At 34.6% G+C, this 18,416-nt stretch overlaps 1 protein-coding gene and 1 long non-coding RNA gene across 11 annotated transcripts in view; one reads left to right on the top strand and one right to left on the bottom strand.

Annotated features, from left to right (window-relative positions):
• Window positions 1-18,416, top strand: part of LRRIQ1 (leucine rich repeats and IQ motif containing 1) — a 292,539-nt gene that overhangs the window by 259,641 nt on the left and 14,482 nt on the right. For 9 of the 10 annotated variants that reach the window (XM_021092787.1, XM_021092788.1, XM_021092795.1 and 6 more), the window contains 3 exons: window positions 7,987-8,119; window positions 10,255-10,315; window positions 13,377-13,497. In XM_021092787.1, coding sequence (XP_020948446.1) covers window positions 7,987-8,119; window positions 10,255-10,315; window positions 13,377-13,497 — 315 coding nt within the window. Of the gene's footprint in view, window positions 1-7,986; window positions 8,120-10,254; window positions 10,316-13,376; window positions 17,814-18,416 lie in introns of those variants that run through there. The other variant, XM_021092794.1, reaches the window with a different exon arrangement.
• Window positions 12,163-18,416, bottom strand: part of LOC110260807 — a 36,617-nt gene continuing 30,363 nt past the window's right edge. Inside the window, exon 3 of the long non-coding RNA XR_002344282.1 lies at window positions 12,163-13,443. This is a non-coding gene — a long non-coding RNA (uncharacterized LOC110260807). The remainder of the gene's footprint in view (window positions 13,444-18,416) is intronic.

Raw genomic sequence — 18,416 nt, 5'->3', positions numbered from 1 at the left:
TGCTATTGTAATAGTTTGCATCTACTAACTCCAAACTCCAAGTCCATCCCACTCCCTATCCCCTTCCCCTTGGTAACCACAAGTCTTTTCTCTGTCTGTGAGTCTGCTTTTGTCTTGTAGATCGGTTCAGTTGTGCCATATTTTATTTATTTTTTAAAATTTTTTATTGTAATTTCCCCAATACAATTTTTTTTCTACTGTACAGCATGGCGACCCAGTTACATGTACATGTATACATTCTTTTTTCTCCCATTATCATGTCATAAGTGACTAGACATAGTTCTCAGTGCTACACAGCAGGATCTCATTGCTAATCCATTCCAAAAGCATAGTTCGCATCTATTAACCCCAAGCTCCCTATGCATCCCACTCCCTCCCCCTCCCCCTTGACAGCCCCAAGTCTGTTCTCCAAGTCCATGGTTTTCTTTTCTGTGGAGAGGTTCATATGTGCCGTATATTAGATTCCAGATATAAGTGATATTATATGGTATTTGCCTTTCTCTTTCTGACTTACTTCACTCAGTATGAGTCTCTAGTTTTATCCATGTTGCTGCAAATGGCATTATTTTGTCTTTTTTATGGCTGAGTAGTATTCCATTGTGTATATATGGCACATCTTCCTAATCCAATAGTCTGTCAATAGACATTTAGATTGTTTCCATGTCTTGGTTATTGTGAATAGTGCTGCAGTGAACATGCAGGTGCCTGTGTCTTTTTTAAGGGAAGTTTTTTCTGGATATATGCCCAAAAGTGGGATTACTGGGTTATATGGTAGTTCTATGTATAGTTTTCTAAGATACCTCCATACTGTCCTCCATGTGGTTGTACCAGCTTACATTCCCACCAACAGTGCAGGAGGGTTCCCTTTTCTTCACACCCCCTCCAGCATTTGTTATTTGTGGCCTTATGATTGATGGCCATTCTGACTGGTGTGAGGTGGTATCTCGTGGTAGTTTTGATTTGCATTTCTCTAATACTCAGTGATGTTGAGCATTGTTCCATGTGCTTGTTGGCCATCTGTATATCTTCTCTGGAGAAATGTCTATTCAGGTCTTTGGCCCATTTTTCCATTGAGTTGTTGGCTTTTTTGCTGTTGAGTTGTGTAAGTTATTTGTATATTCTAGAGATTAAGCCCTTGTCAGTTGCATCCTTTGAAACCATTTTCTCCCACTCTGTAAGTTGTCTTTTTGGTTTCTTTTGGGTTTCCTTTGCTGTCTGAAAGCTTGTCAGTTTGATTAGGTCTCTTTGGTTTATTTTTGCTTTTATTTCTTTGCTTTGGGAGTCTCACCTGAGAAAACATTTGTAAGGTTGATGTCAGACAATGTTTTGCCTATGTTCTCTTCCAGGAATTTGATGGTGTCTTGTCTTATATTTAAGCCATTCGGCCATTTTGAGTTTATTTTGTGTGTGGTGTGAGGGTGTGTTCTAGTTTCATTGCTTTGCATGCAGCTGTCCAGGTTTCCCAGCAATGCTTGCTGAATAGACTTTCTTTTTCCCATTTTATGTTCTTGTCTCCCTTGTCAAAGATTAATTGACCATAGGTGTCAGGGTTTATTTCCGGATTCTCTATTCTGTTCCATTGGTCTGTCTGTCTGTTTTGGTACCAGTACCACACTGCTTTGATGACTGTGGCTTTGTAGTATTGCTTGAGGTCTGGGAGGGTTATGCCTCCTGCTTGGTTTTTGTTTCTCAGGATTGCTTTGGCAATTCTGGGTCTTTTGTGGTTCCATATAAATGTTTGGATTGTTTGTTCTAGTTCTGTGAAAAATGTCATGGGTAATTTGATAGGGATTGCATGGAATCTGTAGATTTCTCTGAGTAGTATGGCCATTTTTACAATATTGATTTTTCCAAGCCAGGAACATGGAATATCTTACCATTTCTTTGAATCCTCTTTAATTTCCTTGATGAATGTTTTGTAGTTCTTGGCATATAAGTCCTTTACTTCCTTGGTCAGGTGTATTCCCAGGTATTTTATTTTTTTGGCGTGCAATTTTAAAAGGTATTGTATTTTTGTATTCCTTTTCTAATATTTCATTGTTAGTATACAGAAATGCGACTGATTTCTGAATGTTAATCTTATATCCTGCTACTTTGCCGTATCTTAGATTCCACATATAAAGTGATATCATATGGTATTTCTCTTTCTCTTTCTGACTCACTTCACTTAGTATGATAATCTCTAGTTACATCCATGTTGCTGCAAATGGCATTATTTAATTTTTTATGGCTGAGTAGTATTCTATTGTGTATATGTATCACATCTTCTTGATCCATTCATCTGTCAAAGAACATTTAGGTGGTTTCCATGTCTTGGCTATTGTGAACAGCGCTGCTGTGAACATGCAGGTGCATGCATCATTTTGAATTGTAGTTTTGTCCAGATATATGCCCAGGAGTTTGATTGCTGGATCCTCTGATAGTTCTATATTCAGTTTCCCGAGGAACCTCTGTACTGTTCTCCATAGTGGTTGTACCAGGTTACAATCTCACTAACATAGTAGGAAGATTCCCTTTTCTCCACACCCTCTCCAGTATTTGGTATATGTAGACTTATTAATGTTGGTCATTCTGACTGGTGTGAGGTGGTACCTCATTGAAGTTTTGATTTGGGTTTCTCTAATGTGAAAAATGTTTTGAACTTTATCCAAAGGCAGTAGAGAACCAAGAGTGCAACTTATAAAGGAACGTAATTAGATTGGTGCTTTAGAAAGACATTGGCAGTATGGAGATATACAAGTGGGAGCAAGACCAAAAGCAAAAACAAACACACAAACGAAAACAGCGAGAAAGCTCTTAAGGTAACTGAGAAGAGATGATAACAACCTGAATTAAAACGGTGGCACATACCAGAGATTTAACCAAACAAAAAGAGCTTAGAAGGTAAAACCTGCAGTTGAAGGGTGAGGGAGAATGCTGGTACAACACTCTGGCTTCTGAGTTTTTCATTGACTGTGGTGATAGAATCACAGGAACTTGGAAAAGATGAGATAATACGTGAGTTCAGCTTATGTTTAGTTATTTGTAGGACACCACGGGGGGAGAGGCTTTGGATGGATACATTTTAGAAGGAGAAAAGGAAAGTGATTACAGAACTTAAATGAATATCCTCTTGCAAGAAGATTATAGCCTAAGAATGAAATGGGGCCAGGATAGTACTTGAGAGAAGAATCCTGAGATTGAAAGAGATGTCAAAAGAGGATGAGCCCTTGAAGGAAACTGAGGTTTAGACAAAGGGGCAGAGAAAAACAGGTTCAGTGTAATTAAACAAGAGTTAAAGGAAATAAGCCTTTTAAGAAGGAAGGAGTGGATAGCAACGTCTATTATAGAGGAAGCAGTACGATAAAACTTCAAAAAGTCCCAAAGATTTAGCAGAATTAGTGATCTTGGTGTGACTACTTCCAGTGAAATGACATGGGGAAGAAGCCATGTCGCAGTGGGCTGAAGCGTGAATGTCAGTAAGTCAACAGAGATTCACTCAGTCCTGTGAAAAATGGGTAAAGTGGGGGTGAAAAGGAGGAGCCAGGTATTCGTGAGATACCCAGGGGGAAGACTGGACCTAGTTTCTGGATTAGAGGTTGTTATGTAAAGAATGAGCAGCCAGGACTGACTCTAGAATATCTTGTCTGAACGACCTGGGAATTCAAGAGAAAAAGCAGATTTAGGATGATGATGATAAAAAGAGGTTGTGATTCTGCAGTTCAGCTGGATCTGAGAATAGGGATAAGATAGAGATTGGTGATATATCTGGTCCTCTGGGCTGCCAGCCTCATGAGGCAATAAATAATTTGTATCTAGTTGACTCTCATCCAAGGCCAACACAGTGCCAAGCATGGGGTGGTGGGGAGCAGGGCGAGTGGTGGAATTGACTCCTAGATACTTGAAAAATGACAAGCACCCATATGCAAAGGAATCTATAAAGGAGCCTGAAAGGAAACACTCAAAGCCTGATGTTCCAAAGTCCTGCAGAGAAGAGAATTTTAAGACAAGGATAAGGAATAAATGTGTTTGAAGATAATCTGAGCAAAAGAATGTATATGTATATATGTGTGACTGGGTCACTTTGCTGTACAGCAGAAATTGACAGAACATTGTCAATCAACTGTAATAGAAAAAATAAAAATCTTAGAAAAGAAAGTGTATTTGGTGGGTAAGATGGTTTAAGACTTCTTGGTAAGGACAGTTTCATTTTGACAAAGTCAGATTGCGGTAAATTAAGGAGGGAGTAGAAAGTGAAGATAGAGAATAAATTTCTCTTAAAGGAATTTTGTTGACCAGAATCTTTTTGTGTGAAATATAAAATATTAGAAGAATATAGAATTTGCCCCTGAAATCTTATGTATCATTTTATATAAGTTTATTGAATTGGGAGACACAAACGTATAAGAGGAAAGTGGCTTGTAGTTTAGAAGATGTTTAGTAAGTGGATAAATTCAAACAATGGGCAGGAGAAAATGTTTACACCAGTAATAACAGAAAAAGGATTATGAATGGTTGATTGAAAACAAAAATGAAAATAGTAGAATATCCAGCAGATAATTGAGAACAATAAAGATATTTTATGTTTTATGACATATAACTAAGAAATAATCATTTGGAATCACTTTCAATCTCATTAGCAGTAGAGACATAAATTAAGACCATATTAGACAACATTTTTGTCAGCTAATCAACAGCTTTAGAATATTTAATATCCCAATGTTAATGAAGGGCTTAGTGAAATGAATAACCTCATATAGCATGTGGTAAATTGGTGAAAGTTTTTAAAACTATTTGACAATATAGATTACATCATGTTCTTCAAAATATTTATAACTTCAGAATATTATATTTAATTCCACCTGGAAAATGGATTAATTAAATAGAATAATTAAAAACCTTCATGTAACAAGTTGGTACATCATAGTATAATGTGTCTGACCCCTAAAAGTATGTTTGGGATGAGATTTCCCTTACATAGAATGCATTTGTTATAGTACTAACTGAAAAGTAGAGTGTGTAGGATACATACACTTGTATGTAAACAAAAACCAAAATAAAACAAATCTATAAAAAAAAGAACTACAATAAAACAAATCTATAAAAAAAAGAACTATAAAAAAAAGAACTACAAGGTTTTAAGGTAATGCCTTAAAAGTGTTATCCAATGATTGTCTTTGAATAGTGGGATTTTATAGATTTTCTTTTCCTTTGACCTTTTAGTTTTCTGTATTTTCTAAATTGTTTATTATGAGAATGTATTACTTTATAATAAAACATTTAATAATTTGTTTAAATAAAATTATTATAATGTGTGTTTTCAAACAGAAGAGCATATATAGACTATAGTAACTATGGAACAGCAGGAATCAAAAGACTTTTTGTCTTAGCTTGATGTTACAAGAAATTAGTGAAGATCCAGAGAAGTAGGAACTCACATTTTGCAGGCAGAATGATGCTTCTTCCAAAGCCAAAAGGATTTATTGGGCATCCTGACTAGAAAGTGATGAGTGTCTGTTAAGTAATCCAGGTCACCATCATTCTTCCTACCAAGATGCTAAAAGGGAAGCTTCAAAGAGTAAATCCTGCTTTCTCCTCGTGAGAGAGGTAATCCTGAGATGCTTTAGCCAAAATCATTTGCCAGAATCATTTCCTCCAGCATTTGAATGGCAGTAGCTTTGAGTACATCCAGCCAGTGTCACTACTAGGCTAGGTCTGTTTTCTTACATTCGGAGCATGCCAATCTACCAATTTATGCCTTCAGGTTAAAAAGGTTAATATGAATTGGACTCTTACAGTGAAATCTCTAATCTTTACTCAGGGGTTGTTGTTTCAAACCTTGGCTGAGTTCTGATGTAAAAACCACTTAGGGTTTATGGAGTGGTTTCCTCGTAACCTCTAGAGTTGAGGAAAACTTTTCGGAATGAGCACTCTAGAAAGTGCTGTTGCAAGTATGTGTCACTGTTTTTTCAAAAAGAAAGACACAGAGGCCATTTTTATTTGTACTTTAGGTTAAAGTACACTTGTGACAACACAATTCCTTACATATTAAGAGTAGGTAAGGTTCTAGCCATGGGCTCAGTTGATTATCAGAGGCACCGATTACTCACTGTTTTCTGTCATTGCGCTCATGGGTTCAGAATTTGGCCTGGTCAACCAAGAAAGGAAGATAAAAGGCTGGGATTCTGCTGGAGAAGAGGCTTAATACTTAATGCAGTAACTGGCTGTGCAACCCCCAATTTTGCCTTTATTCGCGTTCTGTTTTATACTTTCTGATGAAAAAAGGCCGTTTATCACAATAGTGCCTGCTCATGAATTCAGTGTTCAGCCCTCAGATGTGAAGTAATTATTCTTCAATGCAGCAGCAGTGGAGGGGTTGGCCTAACTCAGGATGCAGGGAAGACAGTTTTAAGAACATGAATCAGCATGAGAAGTTGGTAGGAAGTTGCCTTTACTAAGTAACATAATTTAGAGAAATAAACATCCTGATTTATAGCATTCCTGAAAACTGGCTTTGCTGTCTCTGTATGGAAAACAAGACTCCTTTCACTAATTACAGCAGCAACTTTTAAAGGAAAAAAGGCCTGATGAATGTGTCACTTTTAAAGAAAAAAAAGACACCATGAAGGTCTCATCTCATATTCCGACTGACATCTGCTGAGCTTGTATGAATATGCCTGTGTGCATGCACCAAGCATTCAAAATAGGCTTTGTCTCATGCTTCATTTGTTTTCCAAACAACTTGCAAATGTAGATAACTTTCTGTGTACAAAGATCTATAGTGAAAGAACAGTTCAATTTATAAGTTATTTTAAATAACAGGTTTTAAATTATTCTTGAGTTGCTTACCATGAGTTAGTTTCCAGAGGTACTCTTCTCTGGTGTATTATCAATAAAACATGCAAAGGGGACAAGCCCTAAACATGGTGATGGCACCAAAAAAAGCAGTCGGAAAAATCAAGTCCGTGGAGAAGGGCTCGAATAGGTCTTCAGTGTAGCTCAAATGCGTGGCATTGATGTAGCAGCAATGTCTGCAGACTTTTTTTGAAAAATACAAATATATAGATATGGTCAATTTTAAATGTGAATATAAGAATTGGACTTTTTTGGAGTTCCCGTCGTGGCTCAGTGGTTAACGAATCCGACTAGGAACCATGAGGTTGCGGGTTCAATCCCTGGCCTTGCTCAGTGGGTTGATGATCTGGCGTTGCCCTGAGCTGTGGTGTAGGTTGCAGACCGGCTCGGATCCTGTGTTGCTGTGGCTGTGGTGTAGGCTGGTGGCTACAGCTCCGATTCGACCCCTAGCCTGGGAACCTCCGTATGCCGCGGGAGGGGCCCAGGAAAATGGCAAAAGGACAAAAAAAAAAAAAAAAAGAATTGGACTTTTTGTTTTTTCTTTTTTTTTTTTTTTTTTACTATTTTCTTTTCCTGTAGATTTGTTATCTGTAGTCTTCCACTGTATAGTTTCCTCTTATGTACTTGCCACACCCAGCTTCATCCTTATGCTTTACCCCCTCCATCTTTGAAATAGCGGCAATGGTATTAGCACCAGTTTCCTAAACCTACTATAAATGGTAGTCCTGGGTTGACTATTGTGTAGCTTACACAAACCAAGCTTAGTTTTATGCAAAATTAAAATTGTTTCAAATATCCTCAACATAATATAAATTCTACGTATATATAAGATAGTATGAGAACAATTAGACTTTAAATTGTGTCTACCAAAAATAATGATTTGTATTTTCTAATTTAAAAACTGAAAAACAAGCCTTATAATATATTGGCTGTACTACAACATCTCTTTATTTTTCAAAATAAGTGGATTTGAAACTCAAGCATGAAAAGTACTTAATCTGTAAGCGACTGACATTATTTTCCTTACTGATGATTTAGCTCCCATGAATTAAATTGTCTTATTTTCTTTTCTTTCTTGTTAACCTAGACTGAACTGCTTGACCAAAATTTGATCTCTTTAAATAACTAACAACATTTCCATATTTGTCCTAGGTAAGGAAGAAGAACTTATATATAAAGATACTCCTGCAAGTGAAAAATTAGAAAGGAGTAAAGAATATACATATCAATGGCTTCATACACAGGTTGGGGTTCATGAACCAACTAGTTCCAGAAATATGAAATGGTGAGGTCATTTCCTTTAAATTAGATTTTTGTATTGCAGACACATCTTGAAAAGTGAAACCCAGGCTAATTGTACTAAAACAAATATGACTTTATATAGCCAAAGGCCAGTGCACCAATTGCCAGGTTATAAAAAGGCAATAGATTTAATAGAATAGGTTTAATCACTCTTTATGCTTTTCACCTAAAATATTTGAGAACTTAGTTTCTGTAGTGCTTAAAACCAACAGATGAGCTACACAGATGATTCTCCTTATAAAGTAAAGAGCATGGTACCATTAGCTGTTTATAAATATCATATGCATTAAAAGTTGTAGTATTTTACTTTGTGTTGTTTTTGTTACCGTTTATGTTCAGCGATTTTCATTCAGCCCTGATGCTGCCATTTGCCATCATTTTCAATGATGCCTCAATGCTTTAGTTTCCTCTTCTTTATAGTGAGAAGGTAAAATCTGTCTGTCTCACAGAATAGAGGTGAGATCAACATGCTGAGGATGCTCAATGTTTATATCCCTTAGCGACAAATGAGGTGCCTTGAACTTAATAGAAAATCAGGTTTTTTTACTGTAATGTACATATTAGTTTTCTAGAAATGCCACAACAAAACACCACAGATGTATGGTTTAAAGAGTAGAGATTTATTTTCTCACAGTTCTGGAGGCTGTCACGTCCAAGATCAAGGAGTCAGCAAGTTTCTGGAGGTTTCTCTGGAGGTCTGTCTCCTTGGCTCGAAGATGGCTACCTTCCCACACTGTCCTCACGGAATTGTCCCTCCACCTGTGTTATCTGTGTTCGTGTCTCTCTCCTCACAAAGACACCAGTCTGTTGGGGGAGGGCCCACCCGTATGGCTCATTTTACCTTAATTACCTCTTTCAAGGCTCTGTCATACAGTCCTATTCTGAGATATTGAGGGTTAGGATGTGAACATAAATTCTGAGGGAACAAAATTCAGCCCAAACAATGCAACGTAAAGTATATACATGCATCACCACGAAACCAACGTTTTGAGGAATAAAGCAAACAACATTTGAGAATTTTTTATTTTGCTAATTATTTTAATTAATGCAAGCACAATTTCTTTTATGTTGCTAGTAATCAATTTAGCATAATTCATAATTCAACACTCTTAGAATTATAACAAATACAATATAACCCATAGCTTGCCATCTGTATTAACCAGATACAGGAAGTGTGGTCCAGAGATTTAAAAGGATAGATAGATAGATAGATAGATAGACAGACAGACAGACAGGTAGATAGATAGATAATGTGAAAAATATAAGCAAAATATTTCAGGTTATATTTTTTTAATAGTATCATCCATATCTCACTTGAGTTTATATTTCCTTAGTTCTTTTCCACTGAATTCTGAGATGGTTCCTTTTTCCTAGTTAACTAAATTAGGATAACAGGAACTTTTAGTACGCATTCAGATGTAGCTCCTCTGTCATGATTTATGATTATGAAGGTTCTTTTTTTTTCAGGTTATATTTTAGATATGCTTAAACACTTAACATTTCTTCTAAATAAGTTATATTTAAACATGTAACGCAACAGGCAATTATTAATGGATTTTGCCTTTTGAAAATATAATATGTAAAAGAATATAGAGGCAGTAATATTTTTAAGAAAAATTGTTTTCAAGAATTGATGTTCTTAAAAAGCTAAGTGTCAATTTTCTAGTCTTAAAGAGAAGTTAATTGTGCACATTAGTAAAATGCATTTAACACGCTAGAGCTATTTTAAAAATAGAAAGCTTTGCCTTTCTCGTAAGTAAGATATATAGGTCATCTAATAAAATGTTTGTATTTTCTAAAATTTTTTGCTCTGCGTGTATGTTTGGCTCTGGTATAGCTTTTTGCTCTGTGTAAAATTTTTGCTCTGTGTTGGGCAAAGAAGTGTGGCATTTAAGTTTTGTTTAGAAATTTAAATTTCATGTAAGATTGAACTTTAAAATGAATATGAAAATATGTAAATTTGTATGTTTTGCATATCACCTAATTTAAGAAAACTGTTATTTTCATTTTGTAAATTACCAATTGCTACCAAACTTTTCATTGGCTATGTTAATATTCTTCCTCTACATTTATATGTGATTTTTTTTTTTTTTTTTTTTTTTTTTTTTTGCTATACAGCAATCACTTCTTGCCTGAGTTAGATCCAGATGTACTTAATGGTGGAAGAGTTCAGCTTGTGGTAAGAAATGTGTTTAAAGTTACAGAAAAGTGTCATAGATACAGTGCTCAATAAATGGTACTTTAACACATGCCATAAGTAGTACAAGTTATGAAAATATCACAGCGTTATCTTTTGGGGACAATCTCAAAATGCTATGTAGTAAAATAATACTGTGTTTTCTTGGCTTGTAATATAACTTTAAAATGTAACATTACCTTAAAATATTAATTCAGTATGGCAGATTTAAAATATTGGCATTCTACCATATTTTTAAAAATACTCTGCCAAAAAAAAAAGGGAGTTCCTACCATGGCGCAATAGAAACGAATCTGACTGGGAACCATGAGGTTGCAGGTTTGATCCCTGACTCCACCAGTGGGTTAAAGATCCAGTGATGTGGTGAGCTGTGGTGTAGGTCACAGATGAGGCTCAGATCTAGTGTTGCTGTGGCTGTGGCATAGGCTGGCAGCTGCAGCTCCGATTAGACCCTAGCCTGGGAACATCCATATGCTGCAGGAGTGGCCCTAAAAAGCAAAAAAAAAAAAAAAAAAAAAAAAAGAAAAGAAAAGAAATACTCTGATGAGTTCTCATTTGGCTCAGCAGTGATGAACCTAGTATCCATAAGGACAGGGGTTCAATCCCTGGCTCTGCTCAGTGGATTAAGGATCCATGTTGCTGTGAGCTTGGTATAGGCCACAAATGCAGCTCGGTTCTGGTGTTGCTGTATCTGTGGCATAGGCTGGCAGCTGTAGCTCCAATTCAGCCCCTAGCCTGGGAATTTCCATATGCTGCAAGTGTGGCCTTAAAAAGAAACAAACAAACAAACAAAAAAAACATTGCTTATAAAAAAAATCAAAGAGATATACCATATGCATGAATATGAAGACTTAAACTGTAAGATGTTACTTCTCTTCAAATGATCTATAAAGTCAATAAACTTTTAGAAAGGTTTTAGTAGAAATGGACAAATTTTAAAATGGAGTTTGTTCATTTGTACTAAATACGGAAATAAAAGAACATGAAATAGTCAATGCACTCTTAAAAAAGAATAGTAAGGAGAGACACGCTAGTTGACCTGTTATAAAGCTCCTGTAATCCAGACCGTATGCTATGTTCATAAAGAAAAATGGATCAATGGAAAAGAATAGAGCCCGAAAAAATACCATACTTAGAAAATCAATTGATTTTAAGTTTTGAAAAAATAGTGCTAGACAACTGGATATCTACATGGAAGAAAAAATGCATCTTGACTCCTACTTCCCATCTTACTTAAAATTAATTTGAGATGACTCATGGGTGCCTAAATGTAAAAGCTAAAATGGTAAAAATTCTCAAAGAAAACTTAGTATAGTATTTTTACAAACCTGAAGTAAGCAAGGACTTCTTAGATAGCACACAGAAAGAAAAAGACAAATTGCACTTCATCAAATTTAAAGCATTGCACTTAGAAAGACACCACTCAGAAAATGAAAAGCAGTGAAAAGCTGGAGTTCTCTTGTGGTGCAGCGGGTTTGTTGTCACTCTAGCAGTCTCAGTCACTGCTGCTGCACAGAGGTCCCATCCTTTTTTAAATAAGTGTACTCAAATTGTGTCATTAACTCGAAGCAAATAAAATGTGATTTCAAAGTCTTCAGGCTTATAGTTAAAGCCTATAGGGCTAGCAGGAGGGTTCCCTGTGTGGTTCAAATGTATTTTCCTTGTTTTGGAACTGGACTTAGCAAATTGTGGTACTGCCGTGATAGTTCCTTCTTAGTTCTCAACCATTTCTTTTGATGTCTTAGTATTGATGGACCTATTCTAATGGGAACATTAGACATATACTCTTACGTACTAATTGAAATAAAATTGAGAAAGAACATGTAACATTTTTATACTAATCACAAGTGTCAACTTGGAAACCAGTTGCTATTTATTTCATCTTCAACAGTTTTCTACTGAGGTTTTTTGACAAAACAATTTTATAACGAGCCAAGCACATTTTTTTAAAAAATAACTGCCACTATCGAAGTTCTGTAATGACAAATTTGCTTACTTAACTAACAGTAAGAATTCATGCATGTGGGCAGGAAGAAGGTGGGAAGGAGAAGAGCAAAGATCTGAATTTGAAAGAGAATGATCTTTGGGTTCTGATTTCATGTGTTTCTGTAGCTCATTATATGGGGACAGCTTTTTGATAACCACTGTGGTGGCTTTATGGCTTTATTTTACACTATTTAGATCACTCTCACCTCAAACATTGAGGACAGTGCTTTTTCACAGGATTTCAAGCATCCTGCGGTTTGGGTGAAATCCCAGCTACTTTAAGACTGTTTTGCTTTCCCTCATGGCATTTTCTCCCATTTCAGGATTGAATCCTGATAAATCCTTACTTAATGATATTAGACATTATACAAACATTTTTTTTTTTTTTACAAAACAATAAATGACTCTTTCAACTCTTAAGTTCAGTCCAAGATCGTAATAAAAGTTCAGAGAGGGATTTTAAATGAAATAAATTACCTAATATTTATGTCCTTAAAATAAAGTATCTTGAAATTTCTATAATTTATCTTTACCCCCAAATGAGACAATGTATAGTACTTTTATATTAATACCGTCTGTAATGAGAAGGTAGAGAAACCTTTTGCAGCTTTGTCAAATACAAATATGGGATGAAAGGCATGTCAGGGAATTTTATTAGTGGTAAAATGTGAATATTGCAGAAAATAATCCAATGTGGCATTTCTAAGATTCAATTAAGAATTAAATAATATCTGTGGTAAATAAGTGATGTTAAGCTATTTAAAGTTTCATCAGTTGCCTTTAAGATTGATTTTCATCAAAATTATTCTACTAAAATGTTTTCTTTTGTTGTATGGACTCAAATAGCAAACCTCAATTTTAAAATCGGCTCTTATTTGCAAAAAATGCTTTGACATAGTGCATTTGTTCTGCCTGGGCAGCAATAAAGGATTGTGGTATCATTTTGAAGAAGGTTGTTTGACAGAGCCTGTTTGTTTATTTGGGGTAATGTGAGCTGCATTCAGAAAATGCCATATTTTGTTTCACGATTGTATACATTCTCTCCCGTTGCTCCCAGGCAAGACTTGTAAGCAGAGAAGACACGGATTTAGACCTTTTTTCCATGACCAGTGGAAGTGCTTTGTCTGTGAAGAGAGAAAAAAAAAATCAGGCACACAGACACTCAGCAGGATCTTCAAGTAAGTTGTGGTTTCCTTCAGAATTAATTTAGAGATCACAAACGAATTGATGGAACCTAATGCCAGCAAGCATTCTTTTACAGATAAGGGGTAGGATGCCAGCAACCAGTATTGCCCCAAAATATGCATTGGAATTTTTTCTTTCTTTAAATGTCTTCTTTAATATAAACAGAATTAAATTATTTCTAAAATTAACAGCATCCGTTTTTATTTTAGCTTAATTCTATGACTCAGTTGTCCCTCCCCCACCCCCATGGATGGTATTGAATTCTTTGATCATTTAGCTCTGAAAGAATTTGTTTAGGCTAACTATAAAAAGTTGGATTTATATATCAAAGTAGTGTATTTGGGCCTTTTGTCATTGATTTAATAGATATTGTAAGTAAAGTTAGTTTTTGAAAGACATTTTTTTAACTAGTAGATTTTAGATAATATTATACTCTCAAAACTGTGGTCTTAAAAACTATTTCCATTGAACAAATGAGTTCGTATTTATTAATGATGACTTTTTATATTTTTAATCCTGTAATACACATCTAGTACCTTTAATTTTGTAATATAACTATGTTTATCATGGCTTCCACAAGAATTGCATTGTAGTTATTAACTCTGAAAAGAGGGAAAACATTTACAAAAGATCTGTATCTTAAGTGTTTGAGTGTAATAGAGACTCCTTTTTTCAAACTTTTCATTTAACTAATACTGTAGAGATATTGAAATGTCTTTTAATATTGTGACATATTAGTGTAAAAGATGCTTTATTTAATATCATATTTTGTTAATTTTCCCAAAGTATAGTGAATCTGAAAACTCCACACATTAACTTATACTTCATTTTCAGTACTAGTTATTCTTTAACAAGTTTTATTACTCATTGATTTATTACTCATTGATTTATTATTATTTACTTATTGATTTATTACTCATTGATAAATTGATAGTGTGGTTAAATACACACACTATCAATATTTGAATGGGAACAATTCCATGATCCAGAAGATGCTCTTCAGATAAATGAAAACTTCAAAATGATTTTCTGACTTTTCATTCAGGTGCTTGGAATTATTAGATTCCAGTCATTTAAATCCATTAATATGTACAAGTTCATTTTGACAAATTTTGCTTTAAAATTATACTTTTAATCTATCTAATTTAAAAATATTTCCCAGGCTTAAATTCTTAAGAGTGCTTGAATTTTCCTTCCTTGATTATAGAATCTGGTGCTTGAATTTTCCTTGCTTGACTATAGAATCTGGTCATGAAAGTTTGTTCTAGTCAGTATTTGACTAGAAAATACTAACCAGAGCAATATTTTGGGTTCATTCACCTAAGTAAAAGTGTTCATTTAATATAAATTTTCTGTAGCAACATAAGGTATAAGTTACATCATTTTCTACACTATATATGTGTATGTGTATATATATGTAAAACATTTCAAAAGGAATCAACCTGTGACCCACATAATAATGAATAATGCCTTATCCATTTTAAGCATGGCATAGTACAAACTCATATGTTATCACTTTGGAGTAGTATAGGTAAAAAGAAATGAATCAGATAAAACTTCTTTAAAAATTACCTTGTCATTTTACAGAATATCAGAACTTCTGTTCATAATGTATCATCTTAATATTAAAACAAATAACTCAGTATGTCAGCAACTATCCTGAAATGCACAAGTTTCATCTTTCACTTATATAACATTGAATCATAGATTTTAGAGTGTACAAGATCATTATAAAGAATTCATTTTTCTAACATCTTCTCTAAGAAACTGTAATAAGGCAGTTCTCACTGTAATTTCAATTAGTCGTCAATAACTGGTGTTCCGTATATGCAAACATGACTTATCACTAAATCTATTCATTAAGTGACAATTTAAGACAAGCCACTTTAGAAAAATAAAATTTTCATTAAATAACAGAATGAATATGAATAAATACCACTTAGCACATTATTGTCATTACTAGTTTACTATGACATCCACATAATAAAATGGGTAAAGAATGTGGGTAAATTGCCTAGATTTGTATCATAACTTAATTTTCTCATCCTTAAAATGGGAATGATACCTACTTTGCTGAGTTGTTTTAGGATGAAATATATAGCACATTTAGAACAGTATCTGGCACAAAATAAATGCTTTGAAAATGTTCTTTGTAACTGCCACCTACACATAGCTGTAAAAAAAGTAGTTGAGGTAAGATATTGAAGTCTCTAGAATGTCATCACATGGGCTAACTAGTCAGCTTAAAAGAACCATACTCTTAATAGTTACTTGACTAAAAGAAACTTGGCATAGCCTATAATTCCTAGAAATCTTTGAACTGTTGAATTCCTTGCGTCCTTGGCCCCCTTGGCCTTGGACCAACCTCTGACAGTCTCGGTGTTTTGAAAGCTCTTTTTCCTCCAGCTTTCTCTCTCTCAAAATCTTGTCACCTTATTAAAGCTAAAATATTTCTTTTAGCTTTGCAAGCCAGATCTAGAGAATAGTTTATGGGCTTCAGCTATAAAACTCTTTCAGCCTTTGAACTTTTCTAGATATTTCTCTTTCAATGTTGCTATAATATGTGTAACATGTATTCTTTAGAATCAGATACATTCAGGTTTTAAATCCCCATTCTACCATCATATATAAATTGTGTGACCTTGAGTCAATTATCTAAACTCTAAGAATGAGTTTGCTATCAATAAAATGGGAGTCTAATGTCCACCTCATAGAGTTCTAGTGAGGAATAAATAAGTAAAAATATATGTAAAGTATGTGACATGGTGCTTAGTAAGGGCTTAAAGAATAGTCCTTATTGTTTATATCATTTGTTAATGTTTGTTTTGTTATTGTTGCATAATCTTAAACAGCTTCAAAGTAAAATTGTCCTCCTTTTTCACCTATCAGATTATACCAGAACCAGTGTACTGTCAGCCTAACATCCATCTCAAGCAATACTGTCTTTTCTTGGAGGAATTCCTGAGTTTTCTTTTTCATTTTAGGTCTTGTTGTTCTCTTAAAAGAGGACAAAGGAGTCTTTTGCTGTCTAGCTTTCTAATCTATCTTACGGTTTAAAAAGAGTCACATTCTCATATAAATTTGCCATTGATATAATGATTATGCCAAGAAATAGATATGCCTCACTTAGACAAAAATATTTGATTTCCTTAAATGATTCTGGTTTTCTCAATTAATTTTCCCATTTAATACTTAAAATAAAGGATGCATTACAGTAATAATAATTTTATTGCTCTAGCAATTTGTAGCTTAACCAATTTCTCTCTATTATCTTTTCTTATTTGTAATGATTATTTTTCTTTGATAGCTAATATAAATGAGACTTAGAGAGTTTATTTAATTTGCCTTGGGACAAAAATCTTAGCAAGGGAAAGAAGCAACTCGAACCCATCTTTTCTTATTCCAAAGCCAGTGCTATATTGCCTTCTAGTCTTCCTTGTGCTGAAATATGTAGCTTAATAAGAATAGAAAGTAATTAATAAAATTCCCTTTATTCATTCATTCAAGAGCCATTTCTTGATTGATCATTGCTCACTATATAATTAGTTTAGCTTTCTGTTTGCCATCTCTGTACTCTCTGGGACGTACTCTTAAAAAGGCAAAATTATGGAAATAGTAAAAATATCACAGGTTTTGGGGGGTTGGGTAGGAGATGAATAGGTTGAGCATAGAGGATTTTTAGGACAGTGGAAATACATTCTATGATACCATAAGTTTGGGTCAATCCTAATATTATACAGTGCCTCCAATATATGGATACATGTCATTTATTATGCATTTTTCCAAACCTACAGAATGTGCAAAAGTAAAAAGCAAGAATGGACTGTAATGTAAACTATGGACTTTGGGTGATGATATTTTGGCAATTTAGTTTCATCAGTTGTCACCCAGGTACCTCTCTCATGGAGGGTGCTGACAATGAAGGAGGCTGTGCATGTGTTGGGGCAGGAAGTATATGGCACATCTCTGTCCCTACCTCTCAGTTTTTCTATGAATCTGAAACTGCTCTAAAAAAAAAAGTCTTAATAAAAATGGGGAGGGGGGAAGAAAATTTTTAAAAGTGGAAAGAAAACTAACCTGAAAGTTATTTTGAATAGGTGTGATTTAGATTTAAATTTTATAAATAGTCCAGACCTAAGGATCCAGAAAGTTGTAGAGCTGATACTCAAAACTGGGTCTTTTGATTCCTAGTCTGAAGATATTGCTTCCCGTCCAACTTGTCTGTATCATAAATGGTTTGCTTCCATCTCAGTGTAAAGGTGGAACAAAAAAACGCTAATATAAATTATGATTTCTTTCTTAAAAAGTACAAAGATGAGTTGTCCATGCTTAGCACATGGAATCACTTAAATTAAGAGAATAAATGAATTTGTCAGCCATTGTTATTTTCTCCTATATCATATGTCTCAATGGATGTTATCTTCTCCAGGAGGGAAAACTTTTCCATTAACATTTAGGGCCTTCTCTCTAAACTGTTTGTGTGAGATTTATACTAGTAAATGGTCACAGATTTTAAAGAAAGGTTGTAATATAAATAGCACTCTATTATGGAATTCAGTCAACATGAAGGTGGAATTTTGAAGGATTTGACCTCTATCAGGAAGGAGAATCTAAACTGACTTTCTTTCAGAGTTCGTTGACCACAACAGGGTGGTGCTAATTTTTTATGTTTCTTGTTTATTCTCCTTCTCCCCTGATAGTTTGCATGGTCCAGGAGGGCAGGGAATTTAATGAAATATCCTAGGTATCTAGAAACAACTCTCTGGCATATGATAGACCCTTTGATTATATATTTGATTAATGAATTAATGGATGAATGAATGAATATGGCTATACTTTAGCTGCATAAGAGGGCTGGAAAAGGGTGTATTGGACATTTTTTTCATGTTCTGTAGTGGGAAGAAGGCTGTTC

This window comes from Sus scrofa, chromosome 5, assembly GCF_000003025.6.
Source record: "Sus scrofa isolate TJ Tabasco breed Duroc chromosome 5, Sscrofa11.1, whole genome shotgun sequence".
NCBI lineage: Eukaryota > Metazoa > Chordata > Mammalia > Artiodactyla > Suidae > Sus > Sus scrofa.
Note: the sequence above shows the minus strand (reverse complement) of the source record. Positions and strands in the feature narration are given on the sequence as shown.